Source organism: Anguilla rostrata, chromosome 12 (genome assembly GCF_018555375.3).
Source record: "Anguilla rostrata isolate EN2019 chromosome 12, ASM1855537v3, whole genome shotgun sequence".
Taxonomy (NCBI): domain Eukaryota; kingdom Metazoa; phylum Chordata; class Actinopteri; order Anguilliformes; family Anguillidae; genus Anguilla; species Anguilla rostrata.
This window is the reverse complement of record NC_057944.1, coordinates 23,270,251-23,295,390: the sequence shown is the minus strand read 5'-3', so window position 1 is coordinate 23,295,390 and position 25,140 is coordinate 23,270,251. Positions and strand designations below refer to the sequence as shown.

At 41.6% G+C, this 25,140-nt stretch overlaps 1 protein-coding gene across 1 annotated transcript; it reads left to right on the top strand.

The window, feature by feature from the left end:
* The first annotated feature begins 22,699 nt into the window (after nt 1–22,699).
* On the top strand, nt 22,700–24,909 carry foxl2a (forkhead box L2a). The gene has a single exon (XM_064302638.1). It carries the CDS (start codon nt 23,091–23,093, stop codon nt 24,006–24,008), a length of 918 nt encoding a protein of 305 aa, XP_064158708.1. The 5' UTR covers nt 22,700–23,090; the 3' UTR covers nt 24,009–24,909.
* The last annotated feature ends 231 nt before the right edge of the window (nt 24,910–25,140 follow it).

Genomic DNA, 25,140 nt, shown 5'->3' with positions numbered 1-25,140 from the left:
TCCTGAGGTCTTCGAAGCGAGCCGCTGTTCGCCCGGCTGATTGTTTTCACTCTGAAGCTGAGGAGAAGGAGGAGGAGGAGGAGACAGCTGTCCCTCAGTCACCTACAAGAAAAAGGATCCATTGAGTTCATTTGAACCTTCCTCTCCTCCTCTCCTCCCCACCCCGCTCCCCTCTTTCTCCTCCCCTCAGTCTCTGCCTCTCCTCCATGACGCCGCACATAACCAGGCCGCCAGCCCTGGTGTGTGAGAGCAGTCCCTTATCCTGCACCTGCCGGCAGATCCCTCCTCAAATTGCGGACATTCGCACAGAAGCTGTTTACACCAGCGGGGTGTAAATAGGATCAGAGTGAGACAGCAAATGTCAGTGTCGAAGAATGAAAATATTTTCATTGCGAGCGTATCCGTGTATCAACACGCGATAGCGTGGGCAGTGGAAGCCTTGTTCCCACAAGGACTTTGGGCCGTGGCAAACGCCGAGCCCGGCGGGGCCGGATCGTGCGGCCCGGTCCGCCCATTATTCTTCCTAGATAGGCGGAACACGCTGAGCTTCAACTGTTCCCGCTGGAAGATAGATGTTCCGCCTGGTGCACGGGTGAAGCTCCCTTAGACATAATTACACTGGCTGAGTCTCAACGTGGCACGCTACCAGGCAACGAGGTGAGGACCATGGTGACATTGCCATATCCAGAGGGGCCTCACCGTGTTTCCACAACATCCAAACTATTCCCTGATGAGAAGCCAACTGTGCCCAACACAGATAGGAGCTTTTCAGAAAGAATTTCTGCTGATATGATGGCTACATTCTTCTCCTTTTTAGTCCTGACTCAAAAATGAAGGCCTTGTGGAGCATGGGACTTTTTATAGGTTAAGTTACATTAACAGGCTTAAATCCAGTAAATCCTTTGAATAAACCACAAATTTAATATGAGTTGAACCGATTTAATCTTCAATTGTAATATATGTATTATGGTAATATTTATGTGTTGTACTTCCAAATGTGAAACCCACTATGTTTGCAAGGATTACAATATAATGTGGTTTCATTTGGTGATAACAGTTCAAGGTTTCACCCTTGAGTTGGCTAGAAACACAGCTTTCTGAGAACTGGTGTCTAAGGCAAATACCACATATAGCCAAAAATTTGAGTCTGGTCTTAGGGAGAGAAGGTGTCCTTGCTTGTTTAAGATAATTTCAATTTCAAGAGAAAGAAGTGAGCAGTGGCGAAGGCATAACTGTAAACTGAATAAGATTATTTCCCTCCTTCATCAATGCCTCATCATCACTGAAATCATGTGTATATTTCAGTTTCATAATCCCACAGTAATAAGCTTGAACAAATTGACATTTTGATGTGTGATATGTCAGCCGAATTGCAGAGGTGTGCTTTGCTAATTTACCAATGGTTCCTTGTGTAGGCGGGGCTCTAGTTATCAGCAACAATTCAAGCCACCTCAACCACCACCCTCTAACATAACACTAGCCGAAAACTGGTTGAACCAATCAGCTTTCAGGAATCATTTTTGCAAACTGTAACTTTCCTATCCAGAGAAAGAGCATCTGGGGTTCATACTACATGTCTAGTCAAGTTTTTGGGCCTCCAAAGTTGCATATCCTGATGATGAACCTTGCACCTGCTTCAGTGATGTGTCCAATGACCCTGATTGAATTCAGCCATTGTCAGGGCCAGGAATCCTATGTGGGTGCCTAGAGATAATTGGCCCTGCTAGTACACAGGGCAGGAGGCCTTCAGTCAGAAGGGTTTCCTCTGTGTCATGGCTCCATCCCCGTCCTAGCTCCTAGCCCCACAGTGGTAGGCACAATGACACACTGGCTATAGCCTTTGTGCTGTCCTAGGCCAGAGATCGTGGGGGTGGGGAAACGATTGCGGACCGGCAGTTTTTTCCTTCATTTGGCACCCCTCCATGCCTACAACAGGCCCTGGACAAAAAGCCCATAGCTGGAGTAAATTTGGTCAATGCTGAGAGAAGAACAACACATTCTGCAGTGTTTACTGCAGCTAAGAGACAGCATAGAGGGATTATAGTCTTCTTACCATGGAAGCTAAAATTATGTTGAAATAGTGTTGCCCTGTGGTCTCATTGATAACGTATTTGTGTTCACGTGTTGTTCTGACGCAGGTTCAGCCGAGAGGGCGATGACGGCGGTAGCTTTGTCACGTGCAGGTGCTCGCACCTCGTTCACGCTTGTGTAAACGCCGCGGCCCGCTTGACAACGGTTACCGCAAGGCGCTGATACGCTCTTCGTGATCAGCTGGCAAAGTGCAGCTTTTTGAGAGGTCGGGGAAAGGAAGGAGGGAGCCGGGGTGGAGGCGGCAGTGCATGGGTGGGATGGGGGTAGGCCGGTGCGGCTGGGGGAGGGGGGGGCTGGTGCCGTGGCGTTTTTAATCAAGGGCCGTTTCGTGCCACCGCTGCTGCCTGCGCTCCCTGCACCACTGAGAGACACTTCCTGTCCCGAGCGTTCGGTGAGTGATGCAGTCCGGCTCACTCAGAAATACCCGGCCCTTTTAAAAGGCTCCACTTCCACTTGCCTTTAATAGAGGCCGGATCCTAAATATAATCCGGCCGCCTGATGGCTGTGGAATCAGAGCCATTCATTCATTAATCACAGCTCAGCCGGTCTGGGAAGGCAGAACAAAGAGCCATGTTTGTTTTCTCAGGCCCTTTTATTTCAATATATTTATCTCAATGCGTGTGCACACTTTGATGTGCGTACATAAACACACACTTCCAGTTCGTGTTATGAAACAATTTGCACTATGATGACTAAGTATGGCCGTTTTTAAAAAGCGGATGTTTTTCCTCATTCTGTCTACTAGAGCTACCCTCCCCATGTCCCGTCCTCCCTGCTGAAATGCTCATGTTCTCCTTACAGTCAGACAGTCATTTTTTGCATTACAAAGCAGAAGAGCTTCTGCTCCATGAGGCTTCTTTTTTTATTTACTTTTCTCGCATAACAAAAACGTTGTTTTGAAAAACAAACCATTAATCTGTTTTGCACCTATTCACGAACAGGTTGTGTAAAAAGGACTGATGAAAAGATGAGCAGGAATGTCAAACAAAATAGTTATGTCTGGAGGGAGACGTATCTGTGCTAAAGATGAAGCGATTTCTGCAATATCAGCCACGCTGGGGGTGCACTGTGAGACCACACCATGCCCATGAGTGGAGGGGTTCAAAGTAGGGTTCTCAGGTTGATTCAGAACCATTCAGTTGTGTTGAGAAGTGTGCTAAATAAAGATTATATATATATATATATATATATATATATATTCTTTATTTAACAGCACACTATATATATTTTTTCACAATATGTATTCTACATATATACTCTATATGTAGAGAATTAATTAATTAAATCGATAATACTTCTAGAATAATATGAATGAATTTAAGAGAATGGAATTAATAGCAGTTGCATGCTTAGTAATTCTTTTATTGAGGAAGGCTGCCAAAGGTAAAAATACACCACATGTAAAATTACTTTTTGTTTCCTGATATAATCAAATGTTGTGACTAGCGTCAATCTGGATTTTGATCTCAAATTTTGTGAGAACGTTTAAGCACTGCTCCATGTCCTTTGTTAAGAAAGTACAGTACATACACTGTCTGTACATGAAATTAGAGTGAACAGGTCAGTGTCTGTCAGTACGCTAACCCCTGCAAAGGCTGCAGTGCGACCTACGGTGTGCTCCCTCTCCTATCTTTCTGCTGAATTCCAGCTGAAGACACTCAGCACTGCACACTTGTTCTTCCCCCGATTACAGCACTGGCTCACAAACAAAACCTTCAAAGGCATATGCAGGCAAACACAGCCCTGCATCTGCTACAGAGCGGTGCTCTTTCTGTGGGCCGCATCTCCACAACATTAATGTAGTGAGACAATAGCCATTAGTGCAGAGCACGGGTGTGCAACAAGGGCCGATCCGTTTCAGGATTTTGCACTGCTCTTAATTATTTAATTAGCTCAATCATATCTTGATCTGACATTTTATGCACAAAGCTCCCGTGTTGATTGTCTCACCTGCATCTATGCATATGAGTCTCAACTGTTGAATGTGTAGAGGGGGGCTTGTTGAACTTATGCATGATGTGCACTATTTGTGGAGATGTTACTCTTGGCTTTGTGTATGCGCATTACGTGTGTGCTGACCGTGAAGACAAATTTCCTCTTGGTGAACAATAAAGGATCTGTCTGTCTAATAAAGTCACCCCTCGCCCCCCATGCAGATGAAAAAGAAAACAGCATGTGAGGTAGCCCCCATCTCCCATATGGGTGAGTTATGGATCATTTTCACACTATTAAAGACCGGTTTTCTCCTCTACCGCTCGACCGTGGCATCGGCCAGACAGGAGAGGATGGCGGCTTACCCGCTCGCGATGGTCTGAGAGTGCTGAACCTCTCGCTTGCTTCGCCTTTCTCACAGACGAAGCAGACAGTTCTGCTCTTTTACATCCACAGACTCCTGTCTGTCACAACAAACTCTCTAACACAATGGGTTAAAAAAGAAACAGGGTGAGCAGAGAAACAAATGAAACACAGAATGTGTGAATGAGCCTTGAGGGTATGTGATATACCGTACACATTCTGATTTAAAAATTGCCTCTACACCTCGCCTGTGTAATGTGTGCTGAGCATTCTGGAGCAAAGTGGCTGTCATGTTTTTTTCTTTTTTTTTCTTTTTTTTCTTTCTTTTTGACAGCATTGTCAAGCCCTGTATGATCCATAACTGTTGTTTCATATTTAAAATAATGCTTAAAGAACAAAAAACTTTCTCACTGTCCATACATCTTATACTTATGAGAAAGGAAAGCAGTGGGTTTTAGTTTAAGGATATTATGTAACTGATTTTAGCAGAAGAGGAAACGTCCAGTGCTGACAATTCATGGCCCTGAACCAGGGGTGCACTACTCCAGTCCTGGAGGTTGGGTCTGCATGCTGGTTTTTGTTCCGACCAATTACCTTAGTTTTAGTTGATTGACAGTTTTATAAACTACACTGGTTCACTCCTGTACTTGAACACAGTAAAAACTATAGGATACTCTTGTAGTCTGCGACTGTATCTGGTGCTTATACAAATGTCAGATCAAGATATGATTGAGCTAATTAAATAATTAAGAGCAGTGCAAAATCCTGAAACGGATCGGCCCTTGTTGCAAATAGCATTGTGCATAGTCAACACAAAACATTAATAAATGGTTGACATTAAGTGTTTGTAAAATCATGCCAAAAGAGCAGCAGCACTCTAGGCCTCTTGGTCTTTGAATTGTGTTTGTGTGTGTGTTTTCATGCGTGCGTGCGTGCACATGTGTGTGTGTGTGTGTGTGTGTGTGTTGGGTTTCTGTGTACATGTGAGTCTATTTGTGTGCAATAATTGATAAAGCATATGAGTGTGTGCACGAAGGTTAGACTCATAGCACAACAGCAGGTTTAGCAGGGGAAATCAGATACCATTTTACAGAACTCAATGAAAGCTAGCTTCACTTTGTAAGAATCCCTGGTCTCTCCTTTTATCCCTAAAGCCTTGTGTTTACCTGACCCTGAGGCAGTGTTCACTCCAGCTGCCAGACTGCACCTCTCCCGAGCTCCTGTGAGCGTGTGGTTTGTCTGAGGGATATCGGAGTCATGCTTATCAGGAAGGTTACAGCAGGGGGGAGCACGTTATCAAGCCAGCAACTGAAAACAAACACCTTGTAAACAAGCCAGGCAGCTCTGTGAGTCTGAAGAAACAGATCAGAATCTCAGAAACAATTCCCATTTGCATTTCTGGTTGAAGAAATCTTACATTCTCATGTAAGATGACTGAGAAAGGAAAGCATTCAAAAATCCATAGGCTACCCAGACTTACCCAAATTAATAAAGCCTCATCCTTTAACCAGTTCTGGATTTCATCAGTATATACATTGTACCACAAGGGGGCAGTCTGGACAAAACATACATCAATATATATTTTTTAAATAGCTTTCTAGGTATCTGATGGCAGTCTGAAAATATGATGAATTTTTATAGCATAGTTGAATGCTAGAATACACTAACTATCACAGTCAGGTGCAAAAGTATTGGCACACTTCATAAAGATGCGCAGAGAGACTGTAGAAAACAAATTCAATTGAATCAAACAAAATAACACATTCCTCAAAAGATAAATTTCTATATGAAACAGGTTTCAAAATTACTGGAATTGTGATTAGTACTTGGTGCAGCCTCCTATGGCAAGGATAACAGCACTGAGAATTTTCTTACAACGTTTGAAAAGTTGAGATGTGGGGAACACATTTTGAGAGATCTTTAACCATTCCGCAAGGCAGAACATTTCAACACTTTATATCCTTAGATTTTTTACTTATGGACGGCCCTCTTCAATTCAGACTACTTGTTTCTGACCAGGTTTAAGTCTGGAGCCTGACATGGCCATTGTAGAGCACTGGAGTAAGGTCACCTGCCCTAGTCTTTCGGCAAACTCTGGCTGAAATTGTCCTGGTACTTGGTTGAATTCATTATTTCATTCTCCGTAACAACAACCCATGGTCCACTGGAAGAAAAGCAGTCTTATGGTGCTAAGTATGAGGTGCTTTTCATTGTATGCATCACTCTTTTGTTGCCAGACATACTGGCAGTGTCCATGGCCAAAAAGTTCAATTTCGGTCTCACCCATCACACTTTAGTGCAAATGACATTTCACAAAGTCCATACGCTTGAATTTTCTTTTGAGACTGTGTGACCACAAGATGTGACAAAACACTGAAGTTCTCAAACTGTGGGATATTCTCTGCCTTCCTCACCACCTTGCTCAATGTGGGTGGGGACAACATGCACTAATGTCCTCTTCCTGAAGAGTTTGCAACTGCTCCAGATGTTTGAAACTTTATGATTATTGCCCAAACAGTGCTTAGTGGTATGTTTAACCATTCATGGATTTTTTGTACCCATTGCCGGATATGTGATGTTTAACAAACATTAGTCTCTTTTGGCTTCTTTGACAGCACTGTGGTTTTGCCCATAGTGATGAATGACAAAGGGATAATACATATGTTACCAAATTTTTATACCCTAGGGAAACAGAAAGTGATAGAAGGCTACAATATAGTCCCTAGATGAACTTAAAGAATAAGTAGATTTTTATTGCAGATTTTAGATTTTTATTGAGCTTATTTAAAATGATATTTTTTGGTGCCAATAATTTTGATAGCTATGTTTTTGAGAATAAAAATATAAGAATCAATCAGAAACAGGTTGATTTAAAAAAAATAATTTCCCCATATGTTTAAGCATGAAATATGGATAGCTTGTTATCTGCATTGTTTATTTTATGCCTTTTTTCTTAATTTACATCAAGGGCACCAACAATTCTGGGCCTGACTGCATTTGCTCATTATCACAGCATTTATACTTAGCAAAAGCATTTAACACATTACATTACTTTATAATCTGAATATCTGTACAAAGACATAGCAATTAGCAGTGAAATTTTAAATTGGGTCATGTGAGTTCTACTGTAAGAGTCTGTATATTAGCATCTTAGGCTTGACTTAAGGCCTTGTGCGATTTTAAGATTTTTATGTGCGTTCATGTTTTAGCAATGTTGCTGAATATGCTCATTTTGGTGCAGCTAAATTTTTCCTTTCAAGTTAAGCCCAAATGTTAAATAAAATTGTTTTCCTTCAGCATGCTCAGACCCTAAGAAAAGTATTTACATTTTCCCAGGAAATTGCATTAACTAAGTATAAGTGATAATGGCATTAAAGTAAGATAAAACTCATAACATACAGGTGAAATAAACCCGCAAATAGGATTGTTGCTTCAAAAGAAACATTAGAGTTTTTAGGAAGCTGACTGACGGACTGAAGATTTCTCACTAATCAGCGGTGTTTCTACAGTCAACACGCACACCGCCTCTTCACCTGCCTCTCATTACTGGCCAGCTCAACCCCTTAAGCCCTCCATTTGTTTAGGTTACCAGAAAAGGAGGGTGAGAGAGTGTGTGTGTGTGGGTGTGTGTGTGTTGGGCACAGTGGAACAGAGGAAGATAGGAAAGATGAGAGCTTGCCTGCATGTTTGTAAAGACAGGGGAGAGTTTTGGGAAAGAGAAGAAAAGGAACGTGACAGTTAGTAAAATTGAGAATTGTATAAATAATCAGCAGCAAAATTATCACATCCATCTTCAATCAAAGCAAATATGCCAGCGACCTTGAGGTAATTTGCTCACACATTCACCAGCTTGGACTGCGCAGTCAGGTCCTGTAAATGTATTTACTGTCCATCCCCCCACCCTCCTCCCCACCCCCACTGAACTGAGCTAGTGAAGAGCTGGTTTAGCAGTTCTACAGGCAGGTCAGCACGTGCTCTGGTGAGCTATGCGCCCTTAGTGCTCGGCCCTCTTTAATAAAAGTGTTTGTGTTCCTTCTGATTGGGAACACATTGGCCAGGGCCGGACTGGGGGCCTGTTCTCTGAGGTCTTCCCCCGCTCCTTCCTCTCCTCTCCTCAGAAGTCCCGGCTGGTCGGGGGCCCGAGGTCACCCTCGAGAAGGGTCCCGCGGCGAGCTGACCCTCCGTTGGCTCCACCGGGGTAACCTTAGTCCCATCGGTGATCCCCTGCCCCTCTGCCAACCGCGCGATAAGAGACTCGCCGCCCACCCTGGGGGGTCGGCCGGCAAACAAAGGGCCAGGCGCGCTCAGTTCTGCCTGTGTGGCTGCGCTCCGACACCGTGCCGACACCCCTCCCGCTAGATCCTCTGCTCTGATATTGTAAACATAATTACGCGAACCGTGCCCCGCGTTTCGGCCGTCCGCAGCAATCAGAGGGGAGGGCCGTGAAGCTGCAATCGACAACCTTCGTGCCCGAGAGGATGGCGGCGGCCATCTTGCGTGGAGCTTCGCCCCTTTCAGTAAGCAGTGCTCCAGTCACAGCGGGAGTTTCCCTGAGAAAGGCTGTATGGTTATCCTCCACAAAGTGCTGGAGATAGTGCATGAAAAAGCCCTGTGGAGCCTCTGAGGGGGGGGCCCTGTCCTCCAACACAGATGCACATTGGATGCACATTGACACATGGTTCTAACGCACTTTGCCTTTGATGGGCCAGTCCAGAGTCAATTGGTCTTGGCTGCATTTGTTAATGGAACTTAACATGGAACACAGATTAGAAGCACAAGATGAGGATAACTGGGGAAGGAAAAATGCCTGAGACTGTAACAGGCTTGCCTGGGAGCATCAGAGCGGGGGCCAACATTTGCGTTCAGAGGGAAGCAAGGGGACCGATGCCCTGAACGTGATCGTCAATCATTTTGGCGTGCGTAGAACAGCTAGAGTGAGCATGAGCACAGAGCCGTCAGTGCGACGGCGTAAAAGCGCGCGAGTGTTGGCCGTGCGCGTGCGTGAGGTGGCTCGGGTGGGTGAGAGCAAAGAGGAAGATGAAGGGACCAGAGGGGAGGGAGAGTGAGGTCGCACGCAGCGTGGGGCAGTTTCCTTCAGGAAAACTGTGCAGGGGAAAAGATAAACAGGACATTGTCGGAGCCGCTGGGAAAGGGACCCTAATCCCCTCTGCTCCCCTGGGACACGGGGCAAAGAGAGCACTCGGTCTCTCCATCTTTCTCTCTTTCTTTCTTGTGTGCTTACTGGGCTGTCTCTTCATGCCTTAACCAGCTTCTGTCAGTCATGCAGTCTGGCCACCAGAATCGCCACAAAGTTGGAAAATTCTATTCTAATGTCATGACTTTGAACTGAAAATTGATTACCAGTACATTAATAATCCATTTTGATATAAATGTGCTGGGAGCCCAACAAAAAAAATCTACCATTGTTATTATTTAATACTTAATATCCATATTAAACATGTTAATTTAAATATTTATTCTGTATGATACTAATTGTTTGTTCACCACACACACATGTAACAATGGCACAAAAATGAAATTCTACATGATCTCTCCTTGACATGGACCAGTACAACCACAAACCAACAGATTTCAAATATTTCCAACTGATGCATTCCACCTCAAACAACCAGAACACAAAATCTCTGTTGATATCATATTACAAGCTATTTTATTATACCTCAAGAATACAACAATGGGAGTTCTGCATGAGATAGCAAGGACCAAACCATTGTTAATAATTAATGCTAATACTTGAAAATATTAACTGCTTATAGGATGGCCAGGTTACAGCTTACTGAGGAGCACTTAAAATTGCTGGCAGAGTTCTGGAAAAAGGCCTTGTGGACAGATGAGACCAAGATTCACTTGTATTAGAGTGTTGACACGAGCAAAGCGTGGAGGCCAGAAGGAACTCCACAAGATCCAAAGCACCCCCCCAACCCCCATCTGTGAAACATGGTGGTGTAAGTGTTATGGTTTGGGCATGTATGGCTGCCACTGGTACTGGCCCACTTGTCTTCATTGATGATGTAACTGCTCATAGCAGCAGCAGAATTGATTCTTAAGTGTACAGAAGCATCTTATCTGCTCAAGCTCAACAAAATACTTCCAAACACTTTGGACGGTGCTTCATCCTACAGCAAGACAATGATCCCAAACATACTGTTAAAGCACCAAAAAACGTTTTTCAAATCCTAAAAGTTAAAAATTATTGACTGGCCAAGTAATACCCTACATCTGAATCCAGTTGAACATGCTTTTATATGAAGAGAAATCCTAAGGCAACCAGTAATTCATAAAGAACATATCATCTCAAGCTGATTCCGTGAACATGGTAGTGACTTCAGTTTATTCCTATGGCATGCACAGTCCCCAAATGTCAATCCAATAGAGGACCTATGGCATGAGGTGGAACAAGAGATTTGCAGCATGAATGTGTGGCCAATGAATGAGTGATGCTATTGAGTCAGCATGAACCAAAATTCTCAAATGAATGCACCAGCACCTGGTTTAATCCATGCTGTGAAGAATTCATGCTGTCCTGGAGGCAAAAGGGGTCCGACCCAGTACTAGATAGGCATACCTAATGAAGTGGCCACTGTGTGTATGTACAGTATGGTTTAAGTATGTAGTTAAACATTTGTCTTTGTACTATACCTTGCCCTCCATGCTGTTCTGACAAATCATTCTGGATAAGAGTATCTGTGAAATCAACGATTAATTAGGTAAGGACAGAGAAAGTGTCATATCATTTTCGGGAATAGATTTTCCTTTGATGATCTTGCAGGCTTTCACTGCTGTGTTGTCTTTTCTGTGCCTTTGGTCTCTGTGCTTTAGACGCTCCGGGATAACTGAGGCCTCCTCTGTGTTCCCACAGCTTCCCAAACAAGCGCAGAGAGTCCGCCCCGAGGCGCTGGAGTTGCCAGCGCATTGTTCGGAGATCCCAGCCCCCCTGAGCCAGCTCCCTTGTACTACACTAATTAGGTGATGATAATTGGACCTGGGCCTAAAACAGTAGAGCCCTTCCCAACAGCTGGACCTTCTGTAACAGGAGACCCTCCCCACCATCTCTAAACAAAGCGGCCAGTGCTCAGCATAGCTACTCACTGCCTGAGCCTCAGAGCTGGAAGAGGGGCCACGCTTTTTGGTTTTGTTGTTTTGTTTTTTTATATTACATACATGCACACATATTTCAGTTAGCGGTCTTTCTGTTTGTTATTGTGGAGCTTTTTTCAAGGAGAGGAAAGACTTGTGTGGTTGACTGTTTGCAAACTGACGCTTGTTTAAAGCCGCAAAGCAATGAAAGCAGGGAAAGAATGAAGCAGGGAGTTGGATGTGGCGCTCTTGATCTTCTTCATTCCGTGCGGCAGTCGGTACAGTGTGAGAGGCATGCTGCATACGCTACAGGTATTTCAATGTGTGCATGAGAGAGAGAGAGTGAGTGAGTGCGTGAGTGAGTGAGTGAGTAAGAGAGAGAGAGAGTGAGTAAGAGAGAGAGTGTGAGAGAGAGAGAGAATGAGTGAGTAAGAGAGAGAGAGAGAATGGGTTCATGGGTTTATATTAACATGCAATAGAAAAACCTTATTATCGGTTTCACTTGTCACATCACAGAGAGAGAGACTGAATGACAATGCATACAAAATCTATTTGTTTGGGTAAAAATTAATATTATTGAATGATGTTACTGTATTTCATCAATTGAACAAAATAAGACCAATTAACCCATGACAAAGGGCAGATAAAGTTGGGCTTTGAGTGTTGAGGACCCACAGGGACTTGTGGGTCTGTGGGGTCGGCCTCTGCACCTGTTCTCACTGTTGCTTTGTGGCGGTCAGAGTGTCTACTCATGCAGTGACCTGTCATCATCTCATCCATCATTCTCAGCACCCACAGTCTCCTTCCTGTCTGTCCGTGCCGTTCAGGAGCTGTGTGTGTGTGTGTCTGTGTGTGTGAGTAAGAGAGAGAGAGAGTGCATATGTGCGTGTTTGTGTGCGTGCATGTGTGTGTGTGTGAGTGCGTGTGTGTGTGTGAGGCTACACTACAAACCATACAATTTGTCAGGTATATTGTAGTGCAGCCTCTTGTCCAATGGATGTTAGAATGGGCTTCAGCCCCCCCTGAGGAGCAGTCCCACAGTCCAAAGACATACAGGTTAGGCTAACTGGAGGGTCCAAATTGCCCCTAAGTATGAGTGTGTGAGTGAATGGGCTATGTGCCCTGTGATGGACTGCTGACCTGTCCAGGGTGTATTCCTGCCTCTAGCCCAATGCATGCTGGGATAGGCTCCAGCCTTACTTTTAATGCATTTTAAAAAATAAAACAAAAATGGTATGTAAGAAAACAAAACAATCACATTAACAGACTTGTGCCTTACAGTTAAGGTAAGGTTAACGGACATTTGAGTGTAAACAAACAGAGGCCTGAATACCCTATGCCTTATTGTGCGATTTGGGCAATTTAATACTTTTCCAGTTTCATTTGTAAAGCAGCTTCTCAATAGTAATGTAGTAATTATAAACGAAAGAAAAAAGACATTTTGGAAGATAAATAAAGCTGAACCACAGAAGAGTAGTTGAGCTCAATCTAACAGCTGTAAGCCAGAAGTTCAGCGCCAGAGCCACATCTATGCCTTTTTCAGCCTGAGTCTGATAACATCTCTTCTTTCTTCATTCCCTGATTCACGACTACCCCCATGCAGTTTGATCTATTGTGCGCTGGCAGAATAGCATGCAAGGAGCATCTCCAGTCACCCAACAGCACTGGGGGCCAAACTCAGAAAAACACAATGGCTTCCACCACAGACTGCATTCAGCAGAATACTAACCAAAGCAACATATTGAACAAGGAAGGAAAAATAACCAAGGCTGTAACAGGCTTGCAAGGCGACTGAAGTTAACAGCAAACATGGACATCACAAACTGAACACTGCAAGTGAAGTAATCAGGCTGTGACCTGAGCTTATAATTCCATGGAGAATTCAAGGAGTGCCATTGAGTGTGGAGGGCATGACAACTTTTGGTTTGACTATAGATTATATAGCACACATAACATTTGAAAAATAAAACTTGTGTTTAATGTTCTCGCTGCTGAATACGTTTGTGAGAATATGTTCAGACTTGTTTATGAAGAATTCCTCATCATCAAAGTCCCCTATGTGATTTAGCTGGTTCTTGCCTGCACCCTGTGTCACAACAAAGACCAGAGTTCCTCTAAATATAGCCCAGGACTACTTCCTCATTTGAATTTGGAGCTCCTTCACTGAAAAACTCACTTGTGCTGTTTCTTATTTTCATAGAGATAAGATCGCAGCACGCTCGGCACCAGGAGCCTATATATTGTTTCAACTGAGAGAGAGAAGGGAGCAGTTTTATAATGTAATTGGCATATTTCTGAGAATCAGGTGAGTATGTTTTGGAGAATTGGCATGATGGCCTTCCCTCCAAAAAGATGGCTCCATCTTTTACTGCTTTTCTTTCAATTTCCTCTCCCTCTCTCTGCTCTGTTTTTCCTCTTCCCCCCTTGAACCCAATTGATGTTCTCTTGTACCTGTTCTGAAAATGTATATGCCATGTTCTCAGTTTCAGACCGTGCACCGGGCTGGATGGTAAAGAGAAAGCCACACCATTCCTGGGAAACCTGAGCACATTGCTGGCATGTTTTCTTCTAAAGTGAGTGTGGTCCAACCCTTTCCCCCAGGGTGCTGTGGTCAGAGCGCTGGCAGCCACACTCAGGGCAAGGGACAATAAGCCAAGACGACAACTGCATCCTCACTGAGAAGCCATAATGGCACACAATGTATCCCGTACCTCACCTGCCTCCAAACAAGATCCACACCTGACCTAGTCCACCTCCAAATAGGATTTACATCTTACCCAACACCCTCATCAACCTCCAAATAAAATGCACTCCTTAGCCAATACCCTCATCAGCCACCAAATAGCTCACACATCTTACCCAACACCCGCACCAACCTCAAAACAGGATGTACACCTTACCCATGACCCTCTTCAACCTCAAACAGCCTGTAAGAAGCTGACCGACCTGTAATCCACAGATTTTTACATTTAATATTTTATCCTGAGTGACTAATTTACATATGATCCATTCATGCAGATGGATATTTTCTGACGTTGTTCAGGTTAAGTACCCTGCTCAAGGGTACAACAATAGTGCCCCACTTGGGAATTGGACCTAAAACCTCAGAGTTGCAAACCCAGTTCCCATGTTACACTGCGACTCAAGACTTGTTCATATGAGCCTCCTGTTTGATTCAGTTGGACCTATCAATGCCCCATCCTCTCTGTATTTTAATCATGAAGAACAATTTAGAAGAATTGTGTTTGTCTTTGCTATTTATGTTTATTATAAAAGTACTATTGAAATGTCATCTGTGAGGAAGGATGAGTATCATTCTGTCAAAGCCTTAATAACTCCAAAAACATGATCGAGTCCCCTATTCTAAACCTGCATACAGTCACAGGAGATCCACTCGGCCACCACTCTGGCCTCTAGATGGCTCACTGGGGGAAGTCAGGGATTAGACCTCAGGGGGTCTTACAGGCTTGCCTTGTGCTGCTTACGACTGGACCTAAAACCTCCATTTAAGTCTTACCACATTGTGCTGTTCTCAGTAACTTTGAGTAATGAATTCAAGAAGCAGGGAAGTTTTAATTTCTTAAGCATTTTTTATTTGTTTCAGTGATCGACAACCTCATAATATTGTGTAAATGCTCAAAATACGTAACATTTCCTGAAATGTTTTCCTTAAAGTGAAAGGCAATACACACAGTGATTAGATTGAACAGTTTCAAAAATTGGTAATTTGAACTACATCAATGTACCTGTGCCTTGTAATCCTAAATTGGATAAAACTAGACTAAAAAAACCTATTTGGACAACAAATGATTTAACTTTCCAGTTATATTCCAGGTTTATTTGAATGTATAATAAACGTTAATGCTTTATGGCTTTATATTGTTGTTTTAATTTTATTGAGATTCATTTCATGGAGATTAAAACAAGCTGAGTTTTAATTTAGAGTAACTCTGCATATATAAGACAAAGTGGTATGTACCTGAAAAAGCATGTTTGAGTGCTCATGAACATCACTGTCAAACATTGACTTTGATCTGTCGGCAAACTGTCTGCTGACAAAGATGTTTGTTTGGCCATATAAGTAGCCTGTTACAGTAATTACTTCTAACAAATTGACTTGTTTTGAGTTTGTTAGACATCTAATCCCCTGGAAAAGTTGTGAAAAAAGAAAACCATTTGCGTAAACGCATCTCTACCCTGACAACTCTTTTCCCCGCTGTGTGATGTATGATGATGTATGCAAGTCTCTCTGGTGTGAAGCTTGAATTGTGTGATGTTCACTCTCCATACATTTGCTCTGAAGCATTCAGCGCTGGCCTCCGTTCAAATCTCTTCTTGGCAGGATGCTCCTGTGATTCACCTTTTAGCAGAGGTTAGCAGGAACATATTGTGTTTTCTCCATCAAAACAGTTAGATCATATATTGTTGTACTCCAAGGAATAGAAATGCAGCTGATAAACTTTGCAAAGGAAAACCAAGTCTTTTTTATAACAGGCTATTGTCATCTAACTATGCCTGAAACTGCATTCAGGACCACTCTGTTTTTGTGTAATGTATTATAATTATGTGACAGGGGAGCAGTTGAGAGAACGGCTTACAGCTTCCCATAGGTTTCCTCTGTGTGATAAGGAAGATAAACACCCCGCTTTGCGCGGGACAAAAATACTCGCCACCTTCCGGAGAGGTAGTAAAACTAGAGGGGGCCCTTAGCCCTTTTTAATTTTAGACAATGATCTGTGTGGAAGGGGCCTGGGTGTACAAAGTGAGGAAGCCCCCCCTCCCTCCCTCCTCAGTGACCCCCTCAGTAGTGAGGTGTGCTAGGGTGCTTCCTGAGGGAGGGAGGACACTGAGGCTATGTATCAGGAGCCCTGCGCTGCTCACACAGCCTTATCTGTGCGGGCTGGGGGGGGGGGTGTTTATTTTCACAGTCCCCTCTCTTCTTTTCGGGCAGAATAAGAGCACTTTTTGAGTCGCTGCATGAGGGATGTGGGTATATCCTCCTGTTTTTTAACTGGCCTCCAATCTTGGTTTTAAAGATTCCATTCAAAGGGAGCTGTATTTTGACAACTCACTCAGTATGCCTTGTCCAAGCAAGCTGTTGGAATACAAATGATCCCCAAATCCTTTTTTACTTGGCTGCTGCAGGAGTCAGCAGCAAGGAATAAAATAATATTACCTTCCCGGATGTGTAATGGTGTGAACCTCTGAGCCATTAAGCCACCCCTTTAATGCCCCTCTCTGACGTACTACAGAATACGTATTCCACTTCGCTTTGATATTACTGCATTTGTTGACGCGCGTGCTGTCAACATGTCTTCAAAGGACAAAAGCATGACAACTGATGTGACCACTTTAAAGAGACCCTAAGCAGGCAGATTAATTGTCCAGGGGTGTTGCACGGTACTTTCACCATTCCCCCAGCAAAATATGTTTTAAAACAACCGAGTAGCTCAGTTACATTAGTAATATTTAACATTTACTGTTAGACTGAACATTTCAATTTAAAAGAGTGTCTTTATCTATTTTGGATTTAAATGATCTCTATTACAAATGAATTAACGCGGCGTTGTAATTTAAATGTTCATGCTGCCCTGCAAGATATGGATACAGATGTTCTGTTGTTTCACGTTAACAGGTTTAATGCTCGTAAACGCATCTTCAGTAGAAAAAAACAAATAAAAATCAGTTATATTTAAAAACGTACAAGTCTAAATGTCAGATATAGTGTGCTTTCAATTGGCCTTTTAGCAAACGAATAATTGTTACAGTTTGACGTTATGTGAATTAAGTTATTGGTCTTAAACAATCTCACTGCCTCTCTGGTTTAACTGTCTGTAATGTATACGCACGCCCTCGTTTCTGTCATAATACAGGAACTGTGTTTTTTAAGCAACTAAAGAAATGAAGCGTTGCACAACTGTCAACAATTTAAGGAAAGGAATTCTTGATACAGTAGACGGCTATAACTATAGTAGTCTCAAACTGTTACTATATTACTGGAAACTGCATTTCAGTAAGACACATGTCCTTCAGCGTCCTGAATGGCAGCTATGTAGTCTGAGTAAACATTTTTCGGCCATAATAAAATTAATTATTGCGATAATAAAATTGAGAAAAATGTGGCTATTATGTAAAACACAAACGCGATTAATTACCCCAGTACTCACACACAGACAAGCAGATATAAGAACGAACGATGCTGTTTTTAGTTGAAATCAGAAACGTGTGTTGATAACAAAAAGTAATATTATATCCAAAATATAAACTATGTTGACGGCTTATGAAAAAATATATACTTAACAAAATATAGAAAGTTTATTAAATGGTCTCATTTTTTCATTTAATCTGTACATGAAATTCTTCTCAATAATAGAATACAGACTTGCATACTACTACTACTACTACTACAAATACTACTACTACTAGTACTACTACTACTACTAACTCCTACTACTACTACTACTAATAATAATAATTATTATTATTATTATTATTAGTATTATTATCATCATCATCATCATCATCATCATCCTCGTCATCATCATCATTATCACCATCAGCTAAATAAAATGTAATATTATTATTATTATTATTATGAAGCTTCCATTTTAATTCAGTTGTAAGGAGACAATTAATGCAGCAGAAGGCTACTGGTTTGCCTGCTGTCCGTGAGTTAACTTCAGTCGCTGGTTTGAGTTCGCTGCCCTGACCTGACGGATTTATTCCTCCGCATTCCTATCGCAGTACCAACGATAAACATCCTCATTTCAAACTGAGGACAGGAAGTCTGTAAGGACAGGAATTTAAATCTTTCAAAATCCATTAGCGCTGAGATCTAGTTAGAGAGTCGATAATGCCATGTTCGTTTTAATATGTACACACGGTCTGCATGCTGCCACACACACTTCAGCTATAATACTCGTTGTTGTTTGTGTTACTGTTGTGTGCAGCGGGGGTTTATAATTAAATAATTCGGGCTCATGTGCGTAGTTTTTTTTTTTTTTTGATTATTCATACTTTGACTAATAGATAAAAAGAACAATTCAAGTGAGTGAAATTTGTAATATCATGATATTAATCCGATTTAAATATCAGGCTACAACATTGGTTGCAGTTACTTTTCCAGGTACCATTATTTATTTTGTTCAACGCATTGGACCAAACGGTGCAGCTGTGAAATTTGCAGAAAATGTATCTTCTTTTTCAAATGCACTTACACTAGCGACCTCTAACACACGTATAGGCCTACCCATCGCGGGAGCTTATGGCCTTCCTAACATTTTTTTTCTGTATTGCCATAATAGTTTATTGTTGCCACATATTGAAAGTTGTGTTTCCTGTATAAACATCACTGCCTTAAAAATGTTGCTGTTTTAACCTTGAAGGGGTATTTTCTCGGATTAGAAAAATTAATTTTAGTCATAAGCACCTATACGAAGGCTATCAAGACGAATTCGTGACTATTGCATCTTTAGAGGTGAAAAAAAAAGTATCCCATTTATTTCGAGTCAAAAGCTAAATAAATGACAATCGGTCGTATTATATTTAGCAGCGCCATATATTTAAGTTATTAAGTCTGACTGCATTTCTGCTCCTGTATTTTAGTAATCCCACAAATCCGAATTTTACATCATGGCTCGATGTTACAAATTGTTATACACACTTTGTTTCTCTAATAATGAGTCATTCGATCCATTTGTAGTGGGTGTACATGTTGACACGTGTTTATTATCTTACATGATGTGACGTGGCATTTCTGTACCACATTTGGGTATTTGGCAAAGACTATAAGAATTGTATTATGTCATTTTACATTAACAAGGTGATTGCTGTTCAAGGTGAGAAATAAATTAACGTGGGTAAATAGCCTAATTACGATTGAAATATCCATGTTTTTCCTTTTCTTTATTACTGTTAGCAACGCAGCGTTTTATTGAATGTCTCATAGGTGGACATTATTACGCATACAGACAACTGGTGTCTTTTCAATTTTATTTCTAAAAAAAAGACAGAAAATCAAACTGCTAAATTCCATTGCTATAACGTTATAAGTGTCAAACTATATAAAGAGAAAATGTTTTCATTCTTGAACCGGAGTAATCATAAAGTGTGTCTTATTATCAAATTATGGTAATCAAATCTCCCTTGAATTATGTTCAAGGCGTAACGGCCTATTTTAGGGTCCAAACTCAATCCATCCAATATTTATAAACAATTATGTTACAGAGGTGACAGAGAAAACAAAAAACAATCAATTAACATTCCCCTGGGTTACCGGAGCAGCCTGAGCGTTCAGGCTTCACACTTTGTCAGTGTTAACAAAATCTTAGCATGTTTATTTACAGCCTGTTTTAACTTGACGCGTGAGTACATCCATTCAGATCATAGATGCTGAGGCCAGGTGAGCGTGTGCGCGCGCGAAAGTGCATCTCGGGCGTAGTCCACTCCAGCTTACTCACATATTTTCTTGGTCTGTTTTACAAGAGGTAAGAATAAAGCTGTAAATAAACCCTGCAGCCGCAAACATTCAAAAGGCACTTTCAAAACCTGAGCTATTTCAGAACCTGTAATGGAAAGAAGAATAATTTCTACCACTGTTTTTGAAATTATAATAATATAAAAAATTATTACATACATTAAACGGATCCGTCATCAATGTAATATTCTGTGATTAATGTGTGACTTTTAGACATGGGAATATTTCCTGCGTTTTTTAACTTTGGAAAAGTCTGGATATAACAGGTTAGAAAGTGTAAAGTATAGCCTGTTTTTTTCGCATGGGGTCCAATGGGGTATCAGATCAAAGCTAGTGTTCGGTGAAGAGCTGAACTCTGATGAGGAAGCTGCGGTGAGAGTTTGCAGCATTGTACAATCGAGATTGTAAACTATCACATTCGGTTAATTAACTTCGGATTACGAACAGCAGCAGTCTATTTGCTTGTGAAAACGCCTAATTGCAAAAAGAATTGTCCTTTAACCAGTTTAACGAGTTTCGCGCGTTCTCTGTGTGTACTTGTCTATATGCGTGGGTGTGAGAACGAGAGAGAGAGAGAGCGAGAGAGAGCGAGAGAGAGACGCACCAATTTTTGAGTAGGCTATATGTAAAAGGCAAAATATTGTGTAAAATGATTAACACATTATATGAGATCAACAAAATAGCGTCAATTAACCCAAAAAAGGGCAGGTAACATAACATTATGTTTACTTACGTTTGAGGCAAGCGGCGTAAAAACGAATACATCAGGTTAATGACTGCAATTTGTCAGACATATTAAGGTGGCCTCTCTCTCTCTCTCTCTCTCTCTCTTCCGAGTTGCCATACATTACAAAATAGCAATTTAAAAAACATATCTGTACATCTCTGGCAGTTCATACATAGCCAAATAATTTTTGTTAGAAAAGACTTTCAAATTATTGAAGATTAAATGCATAATCATAGTAATAATAATAATAATAATAATAATAATTATTATTATTATTATTATTATTATTATTATTATTATGCCATTACAAGGACGAATAAACTTATAAATAGAAGAACGTGGACGTGGAGGAAACAGATGATGAAGTTGTTGCCGTTCACATAGTTTAATTATATTGCTAACATAACGTTAATGTCTTATTTACTTTATATTTCACTTTATTTAATAATTATATAATATTATAATGCGCAAACTCCTCAGTAAAAGTTGATTGCCCGTTTAGAAAATATTCAGTAGCTTACCATGCTGAGATGCATGTTATAAAACAAATTGATTCCATTCTGGAAGCGGCTAAACCGAGAAAAAAAGAATTCCAAATTAGGCTGCACCAGATCCCCGAAAATTCCACAAAATCAAACAAAGTAAATACCTACTCGGATATTGCACAAGTATGCTATCGTATGAATATCTGGTTTATACATCTATTGGACAACCGTGCATTTTGTATTTCCAACTAACTTCTGATGCAGCTAAGTAAACTATTTATACATCGTGGGTATCAGATATCAGACAGTTTTTAATTCAGATATTTTTCATCAACACTATTTGCTATTACCACTGACCGCTATTCTGCTGAATGAACTGTTAATGCACAACTGTATAATAGATCAATTTAAGCCCATCACCTTTGTAAAAATCTCTGAAGAGACAAGTGTGTTCTATAAATGCTATTAGATCATAATATAGACATTAAAAGGAATACAACTACATTCAGACAGAACATTTTGTTTGTAAATAAGACTAGATTATCCTAAATCGTAGTAGCTGACATGGGTGCTGAGCGCTTTCCGAGTTCAGTTGTTCCCCTCGGCGGTCTCTCCGGCTGCCGGGCACAGGCTGAGGCCCAGATTGCGAGCCGGTGGCGAGGCGATGACACACATGAAAATGCTGTTCCACCTGCGGAAGCTCATAGCACGAACTTATCCTTCTGGAGATGGCCGCAAGAACCCGCATGGGTGGTCAGAGAAATGTATACCTCCACCCCCATACACCTCCCAAAAATGCGAGCAATTAAGTACCCTCCATAAATCCTTTTTTTTTCCTTTGGCGAGACGAGGCCAACGATGGTTGTTACATGTGAAAAGGACCATAATATACAATATATCAATATAAATCTATTATTGCGCATAGTTGTCATTTTAATATTTGTTTGAATAAAAGTATTCAGGAGTTGTTCATAACTTTAAATAACTTGTAGCCTATCTTTTTGAATGTCATATTTTTAACAAAAACGTGTATCCAGCCAAATATACGGTAGCCTATTTTAGGGGCACTCAACCATCACAAACATTACGAGCAAATTGTCAGTAAGGATCAAAATGAAATAAAATAAATATGAAAATACTGCATAGGTAAATCGTGGATTAGTACTTGTATATTCATATTGGTACAGTTTTATTTCGCTGAAAGTCAACAGAAGAAAATCTAATAATTAAAGTGCGTGTTGCTTAGATGGCTATGAAGAATTTGTTTCACCGTTGGTTTTTATTGGTTCTCAACGAATTTCTCACAAAAACAGTGACGTCGTCGTGTTATAATGTTCAAAATGAATCCGTTTGACTGACGCACGATCTGACTGGCTTCCCCAGATCATCTTAATTACTTGCACAAGAGCAATAATGATATATATGTGTGTGTGTGTTGTTTTACGGCTGGAACGTAATTATGGAAATCAGTTTACTAATTTCAAACATATGAATGCGGTAACTCTACTGCACTTGCTCGTAGAGAAATGAGATAGTGACGGAGGCGGAACAAGTTCGCCCATACAAATCAGAAAGCAGTACATCATCGCTCGTTATACGAGAAACCAGCAGAGAAGCCATTCTGCTTCTGGGAGGAGAACCTAATCACAACCTGAGCTGTGCCTGTATCGGAAACAAACCCATAAGAAGTTGTCTTAGCGGAGAAGAGAACGTACTGCTTCACGAGGACAGGAATTGTGGTACTAATTACCTATTCTATTGCGCGCCAGCCAGAAAATACTCTTTTTAACGTCGGGTACTGTGTTCAACAGAAAGTGTTGCTGAAGGTTTTCTTTTCTTATTTTTGTTTTTTTTACGACAAGTATTATTCGCCTTATAGCTCAAGTTTTTTGGGTTTGTTTTTGTTTTTGTGTGCGTAATGATGGCTACTTACCAAAACCCTGAAGATGACGCAATGGCCTTGATGGTCCACGACACTAACACGGCTAAGGACAAGGGGATATCCAAAGACGAGCCGAACCAGGAGAAGAGTTCGGAGAAGTCGGATCCGTCTCAGAAACCACCCTACTCCTACGTCGCCTTAATTGCTATGGCGATTCGGGAAAGCTCCGAGAAAAGACTAACGCTGTCCGGTATCTACCAGTACATAATCACAAAGTTCCCTTTCTACGAAAAGAACAAGAAAGGGTGGCAAAACAGCATACGCCACAATCTTAGCCTCAACGAGTGTTTCATTAAGGTACCACGGGAGGGCGGGGGCGAAAGAAAGGGAAACTACTGGACCTTGGACCCGGCGTGCGAAGACATGTTCGAGAAGGGAAACTACCGAAGGAGGCGGAGAATGAAGCGGCCTTTCAGACCCCCACCAACCCACTTTCAGCCAGGAAAATCTCTTTTCGGTGGGGATGGATACGGCTATCTTACCCCTCCAAAGTATCTGCAGTCCAGCTTCATGAACAACTCTTGGTCGCTCAGCCAGCCACCCACTCCTATGCCCTATACATCTTGCCAGATGGCAAGTGGAAACGTGAGTCCCGTCAACGTCAAAGGACTGTCGGCTCCATCATCTTACAACCCGTATTCCCGAGTACAGAGCATGGCTCTGCCCAGTATGGTGAACTCATACAACGGTATGAGCCATCACCATCACCCGCATGCTCACCACCCCCAGCAGCTGAGCCCGGCTACAGCGGCGCCTTCCCCTGTCCCTTCCAGTAACGGAGCGGGGCTTCAGTTCGCTTGCTCCCGTCAGCCGGCGGAGCTGTCTATGATGCACTGCTCGTACTGGGATCACGACAGTAAACATTCTGCATTACACACACGGATTGACATTTAAATTATCTAGGGGATCCACCCGAACACAGGACTCCTAAAAAAGAACGAAAGAAGTCAAAATGCTTATTTTCAAGATATTTTTATCCTTTCAATGGCTGTTTTAGTGCGTAGCCTCCTGGAAGGCAATCTCGTTTTCGTCTCTCTGAGTGATCAGGAGGAGCTATACGTGCCGAGACATTACAGTATGTACTTAGACAAACTGGAATTTTGAAGAAAATGAGTGAACTGGAGGCAGGGACATAGAAGTGCCCCTGTCTCCAATGTGGGCATTGTGTCTGTGGGCCACAATGCGACAGTGGATCGTGTGTTTGTATGGTACATCTGTACAATTCGACCATTTTCCTTAAGAAGGGAATCACGATTTGAAACACTATTTAAATGTCTGTCGGATGCAAGCTGAAATATGCGTTTATGCTGTGCATAGAAGTCAATGTCGCGGCCACACAACCTCCAATTGCTGATGAATTCAAAATGACTGTAAACAACTAATTGTTGAGGACGTACTCTCATGTAAAGAAAATATAACATCGGGCATTGGGCAGAAAAGGACATGGTGATAAAATAAGATCTTAGTCTCGAAAGCCAGTTTGTCTTATTAGTGTTATTACATGGGGCGACTGATTATGTGATGGATTTACAGACACTGAGAAGTCAAATTTGCCTGTGTACTTTGTTAGACCAAAGATATATTGTTCCTTCAGGGGTCATGTATTTGTAGACTTCGTGACCTCTCATAGAAATCGTTAGTTTGCAATAACATCATCAAGTGCCAGTTTTTAACTTTTCTTATTTTATAAACGCAATTATTTTGTCTCATACACGTTGGGACCATGTTAAATTAGCACTTTCTTCTTTTTTAGTATTGTGAATTTCTTAATAAACCTGTATTTCTTTCAAAGTAATACTCTCGTCATGCAGTAATCATTGGCCTTACAAACATTTGATTGTAGTTGTGTTTGCTGTCCGCACTGGTTGAACATTTGCATTGGAATTTTGAGGTGGTGTACAAACAAGTGCATATAGCACACACCATTTGGATATTGATACTATTATTATTATTATTATTATTATTATTATTATTATTTTAGTAGTAGCAGTAGTAGTAGTAGTAGTAGTGGTGGTGGTTGTGGTGG